At 55.9% G+C, this 6171-nt stretch overlaps 1 protein-coding gene across 1 annotated transcript in view; it reads left to right on the plus strand.

Moving 5' to 3' along the window:
- The window catches only part of ECE2 (endothelin converting enzyme 2), a 17100-nt gene that overhangs the window by 4072 nt on the left and 6857 nt on the right, over positions 1-6171 (plus strand). The window contains exons 7-9 of the mRNA XM_006160758.3: positions 3548-3736; positions 4404-4546; positions 4912-5026. Coding sequence (XP_006160820.1) covers positions 3548-3736; positions 4404-4546; positions 4912-5026 — 447 coding nt within the window. The remainder of the gene's footprint in view (positions 1-3547; positions 3737-4403; positions 4547-4911; positions 5027-6171) is intronic.

Below are 6171 nucleotides of genomic sequence, written 5' to 3' on the forward strand. Positions count from 1 at the left end.
TTTCTTTCTTTCTATTTGACCAGAGAGGGCCAGAGTGAGAGAGATAGAGAAAGTGAGAAGGCAACCTGCCAGATCTGAGACTCAAACTATGGTCAGCCATGTGGGAGCCCAGCGCCCTTGACCACCTGGCCACCTGCCAGCCCCACTATAGCGAATCTTTAAAAATAAAAATAAAAAGGGTACTTGCTAATTGGCATGGGTGGCTTCCTACTTAAAAAAAAAAAAAAAAGAGTATGGGACCAGCAGATGGCATAATGGTTATGTTGCTGGACTTCCATGTAGTCAACTACAGTTCGAGTCTCCGACCTGGCTACTTAAAACTCATGCCAGGCACGTGTGTGTGTGTGTGTGTGTGTGTGTGTGTGTATGTGTGTGTTCAAGATCCCAAGAGGAGAGTGGAGAAGGGATTTTGGCCTGGCCATCCTTCCTGGGGGGTGAGTTCTCACTTTTTGTCTCTGTGCATGTGCCTTACAGCAAAACTCTCTCTAAAAAAATAAAATAGGGGCTTGCAGGTGGCATGGGGGTTAAGGGTGCTGGACTCCCACAAGGCAGCCCGCAGTTCAAGTCCTGAACCTGCCAGCTTATTTTTTTAGTTTCTCTCTCACTCTGTCCCTCTCTGGTCAAATTAAAATAAATCATTAAATAAAGTTGAACAAAATAATTCTTTTAAAAAATTAAATAAGTAAAAAATAAAGAAGAAAGTGGTAAAGATGGCTGAGGCTGTAGGCCTGAGTGATAGTGCAATGGGGGGGGGTCCTTAGAGAACCAGGGGTCTCTGTAGGAGAACAGCCTAGGATACTTCGGGGAGGGGGAGGCAGGGCGATAGCACAGAGAAAGGAGAGGCGTCTACCGCATGCAGTGTCTCGGGCGGGAGTTCAAGTTTATGCCCCGCGTGTGGCAGACATGAGGACTGTGGAAGCTGCGTGTTCTAGATGCATGCTTTTGTGGCACACGGGCACCTCCCGTACGGAGTAGCCAGTGGGCGTCCTGGGAGAGGGCTGGAAGGGAGCCGGGGGCTCGAGCCTCTTCGAGCCCTACAGGAAGGCCGAGGAGAGAGGAGAGAAAGGGGAGGAAAGGGGAAGGACAGGAGCCCCTCGTAGTTTCTGGGGTGAGGGAAGCACAGGGTCAGCGAAGGGAGAGCCATCTGTCCTTCTGTCATTCACTCACAAGTGGTTACCGAGTACTCCTCAGCTGGACCCCTCCAGGCGGGTGTGACAAGGCATTGCCGCTGCCCCCTGGTACGGGAGGAGACATGAAATGTCTCATTGCACAGTCGTCCCATTGTAAGCAGTCGTTGGGACCGTGGTTCCAGGAGTGAGTATAGCCCAGAACCAGCCTTGTAGGGTGAGGGCAGGCTGCAGCCAGAAGAGAGGATTCTGGAAAGGCGGCTCATGCAGAGCCTCGAGGCGGAAGGGGTACAGCTGCTGCCCATTCGCAGTGGGAGGAGGGAGCAGGGGCAGGTGGGCCAGTCCTCCAGACAGGTATGTGGGTCAAGTTTAGGATGCGTCCTGGAAGAGACAGACAGGGGAACCCGAGGTGGTGTGAAAAGATGTGTGAACTGATATCGCAGGAGTAAGGGAGCAGAGAACAGTGAGGATGCAGGGGAGAACATGTCGTCCAGCACTTGGGACAGGGTGGGAGAAAGCCTTGAGTGTGGCTGCCCATGCGTCATAGGTTGCCCTGAGCAGGAAGCCTCCTGTGCGCGATCTAGGGAAAGCTGCAGCCTCATGAGGTAAAGGCAGGATAAAACTAAGTACAGTCGGGTTCAGAAAAGTCTCGGAAGGAAGTCTTGGGCTGGCCTCAGAGCGCAGTGGTTGAGGGAGCTGGATCCCGTGTGACCGACAGTGGTTTGAATCCCAGTCAGCAGCTTGAAACACGTGCTGGGTGCATGTGTGTGCATGTCCAAGCCCCCACAGGATGGAGGGATGGAGAGGGTTGACATCACATCCTACTGGAGGGTGCTTTCTCTCCACTCTGTCTCTGTCTCTGTGTCTCTCCAGTGAGCACACATGCCCTCTCGTAATTAAAACAAACAAACGAAAGCAAGTCCTGAGCTCAAGAGAGGGAGGTGGGCGGCGGGGGGCGGTGGGGGGGCAGCAGGCGGGGGGCGGTGGGGGGCAACGTGAGCCCATCGGTTGGGCTCACCTCCTCTGGAGCCAGGCTGACCGGGGCTGGTACGCTGAGCTTTTCCTCTGACACCAGCAGCAGGAAGATGAGAGGTGGATAAAGAGGAAATCTTGGGACCAGCAGTTGGCGTAATGGCTATGTTGCTGGACTGCCATGTAGTCGACCGTGGTTCGAGTCCTGGACCCGGTGGCTTAAACTCACGCCAGGCACGTGTGTGTGTGCCCAAGATCCCAAGAGGAGAAAGGAGAAGGGATTGTGGCCACCTCCCCGGGGAGTAATATCTCGCTTTCTGTCTCTCTGTCTCTCTCTGTCTTTCTGGCGAGTGCACATGCCCTATAGCAAAAACCTCTCCCATAAAAAGGAGGAAGTCTTGCAATACAGAGGATGGAACTGAATAATCCAGAACTCCTCAGCTAAGTAGAGAGAAGGTGGAGAAGATGGTCTTTGGTGATTGAAGCGGCCTGGGTTAGGGCTAACAGGGGGAGTGGTCTCTGGGCAGAGGGCCACAGGAAGTCAGTGCTGGCAGGGCTAAAAGTCAGAGCAGGTTTTCATACCCTTTATCCAACAGATATTTATTAAGCACCTGCTCTGTGGCAGCGTGCTGCAGAGACTATAGCACTGAGCAAAGCCACACGGCCCCTGCCCTCCCAGAGCTCAAGTCCCAGGAGGGGTGGAGGCAGCTAACTTTGTACAGGGCTAAGTAGCCCCAGAGCCATCAGACCTGGCCACATTTTGACTCTGCCTGGCTGTGATACGACTTAAGACATTCACCTGCCCAAGCCTGTTTCCTTGTGGGTAGAATGGGACTGATATCCACTTTACGGAGTTGCTGGGAGGGCAAAGGTACGTGATGTGTGAAGCCCCCACAGAGTCTGACCTACGTATACAGACGTGGCCACTAAGCAGTTCCTTTCTGTGCTTTGCTTGCCCTCGGAGACCAGAGGGGAGGGGAGAAAGCCGCAAGCTGGAGACCTGGCAGGATGAGACGTGGAAGGGACACGAGGCCAGGACGGACCAGATTCTGTGTGGGGTCCGGTCAGCCACTCAGGGAAGGCACGTGACCACTGATAGGCTGGGACAACTAGGCATGCTGGGGGAAGCAGGCCCACCCACCAGACAGAACCTTAGAGCACTGGTTCTGTGCTGGGCCCTGTGCCCTGGGGGTCCGGGCAGAAGTGCCGCGTAACCTGGAGCAGTGCTCGCTGGACTTCCCGTCTCCTTGGGGAAGCAGATGATAAACAAGTGCGCCCAAAATAGCGCGCAGAGATGGTGGTAAGCACTGCCGGGACTGGAACGGAGCTGTCCGGGGAGGCTTCGCAGGAGGGTGGAGCAGAGGAGGGACAGAGAGGCGGCTGGGACAGAGGCGCTCAGCCCCAGCAGTGCTCGAGGCTGGGTGCTGAGGACTGCCCGGCCTTCACAGGTGCTCTCAGCCTACCTGGACTACATGGAGGAGCTGGGGCTGCTGCTGGGGGGACAGCCGGCCTCCACCCGCACGCAGATGCAGCAGGTGCTGGAGCTGGAGACCCAGCTGGCCAACATCACGGTGCCCCAGGACCAGCGGCGCGATGAGGAGAAGATCTATCACAAGATGAGCATCTCGGAGCTGCAGGTGGGGTGGGCAGGGGACACCTGGGAGGGCCAGCCCCTGGCACGGATCCCTGGCTTCCCTGCGTGACATCTTTCTGAGGCAGTCAATCAGTTCCTGTTTTCCTTGCCTTTTTGAGCCTCCCAGCTACACTGTTGCTACCCCAGAAAGAAGAATTGTGTCCCCATTAGGCCAGCTCTCACTGGGCCATCCCTCAGTCCCTTTCTCGTTGCCTGGAGATGCATGGGGGGTGGGGTTAAATGTTGGTGTGTGCACGGGTTGTCTACGGAACAATTAGAGTAGGTACAGAAGCCTCTGCTGGGCAGCAGGAGGCAGCCCTGCAGGGTCGGTCCGGGAGCGCTTAGGGAAGGGATGGCTCTGGAAGAGAGGCCAGGCGTGCCTGTGTGGGGGAGGTGTCAGGAGTGGTACCCTATCGACTGTTAGGAGGATATTTGAAAGTGTATGACTCAGCTGACGAGCACACACGGTCGTTCTCGTACAAGAAGTGCTCAGACACCCAGATGGAGAGCGCTCCAGCCTGGAAAAGGGTTTATTGCCGGAAGGAGTCACCAGCAGCCAGTAGCTGTTGCCATGGCAACGGGAAGGGCTCCCAGGCCACTGCATGTCCGTGGGGGAAGGGCCTTTTGGCCGCCAGGCCGCAGGTAGGGCCTGAGAATTCTCCCGCTGTCAGGCTCTGGCGCCCTCCATGGACTGGCTGGAGTTCTTGTCTTTCTTGCTGTCGCCGTTGGAGCTGAGTGAGTCAGAGCCTGTGGTGGTATATGGGACGGACTATCTGCAGCAGGTGTCGGAGCTCATCAACCGCACAGACCCGAGGTAGGGGGACCCTGGGTGCAGGGGCTGGACTCGGCTTGATGGGGTCTCTGGCAGGCACTGGGCACAGCACACTGGCACTGACAGGCAGGGCAGTGGGTATGAGACCCTGGGCCTGCCAGGCATTGAGCTGGACCGCCCAGGCTCTTCCTCCGGGTCAGGCTTTCAGGAGGCCACGTGCTCTCTGGTCTCACAGCTTGCTCCAACCTGCTCTATAGGCGAGGCGGGGCGGGTCCAGGGTGAAAGGACTCGGGAGGGCTTCCCCAGATGCCTCTCAGGACTCCTGCTGCCTGTACATTCCTGGAGCTCCTTTGGGGGAGAAGGGGTACCCCACCTGCCCTTTCCTTATGATTCGGTCTGGGTGCCAGTGTCCTGAACAATTACCTGATCTGGAACCTGGTGCAGAAGACAACCTCAAGCCTGGACCAGCGCTTTGAGTCTGCACAGGAGAAGCTGCTGGAGACCCTCTATGGCACCAAGAAGGTGGGCTCTCTGACTCTGGCCCCGCTTCCGAGCCAGTCCAGCTGCTGCTGCACACCTGCAGCGTGTCGGGCGCCACTCACTTGCCTCACAGCGCCCAGGTGCATGGTGCACAACACAGAATCCAGAACCAAGTGGATTTGGGTTCCGATCTCAACCCCTCCCATTTTTAGCCTGTGGGAGCTAGGGCATGTTGCCTAGCCTCTCTGGCCCTTCATTTTCTGTTCTGTAAAACAGGCCCGACTTGCAGGGTTATGAGGACTAACCGAGTTACTGTAAGTGCACATGTACAGATGGGCACTCAGCTTGATGAAGGGGGTAAAAAAGATGAATAAACACTGTTCCGTTTCAAGATCGCCTGTTAAGTGAGAAAATGGGCATGTGAACAAACATGTGTCTTGAGGTGGGAAGTGCTCACACCAAGAGAAAGACCTCCTCCTGCCAGCACGTTCTAGCTGGGAAGAGGGCATTAGGAAAGGCTTCGGTTCACCAAAGAGGCAGAGGAGATGGGGATTCCAGGCAAAAGGAACAGCATGTGCAAATTCCCAGAAGCCAGGGGACATGGTGGTCTTGCGTGTGTTCTGGCATGAGCGTGAGAACAGGACAACAGAAAGGCTGGGTTTGGACAGGAGGACACGGGGCTGTCCCCGAAGGGACTTGACCCTTGCGTTAAGGAGCCCGGCTTCCGTTCTTGCATGGAAGGGGAGCCATAGGCGTGACGTGGACCAGGAGTTGCAGAGGAGATGCAAGAGAGGTATGAGGTAGTTCCCTCGTCGGGTTGTTACGAGAATCAAAGCAGGGCTTTTCTAGAAGCTAAAAGGAAGATGGAGGGAAATGGCCGCAGAGGGAATATGAGAAGGGAGTCAGGGTTGAGACGTAACTGCAGTCTGGGGCAAGAGATAGTGTGGGGCATGGGAGTGGCCATGGGTGGATGAAGAAGTGGTGGACAGAAACTGGTGATAGATTGAACGTGGGGTGAGGGAGGTGAGGAAGCCAGGACGACTCCCAGGTTTCTGGCATGAGGACTCACTGAATATAAGAGCCAGATACGGAGCTGGGCAGAGACCCTTCTGGACCTCAGTGGCACTCTTGAAAGCTTAGGCGGAGAAAGGACAGTGCTGAGAATAGAGTGTGCAGCACGAGTTCCT

Source organism: Tupaia chinensis, unplaced genomic scaffold (assembly GCF_000334495.1).
Source record: "Tupaia chinensis unplaced genomic scaffold, TupChi_1.0 Scaffold000708_1, whole genome shotgun sequence".
NCBI classification, from domain to species: domain Eukaryota; kingdom Metazoa; phylum Chordata; class Mammalia; order Scandentia; family Tupaiidae; genus Tupaia; species Tupaia belangeri.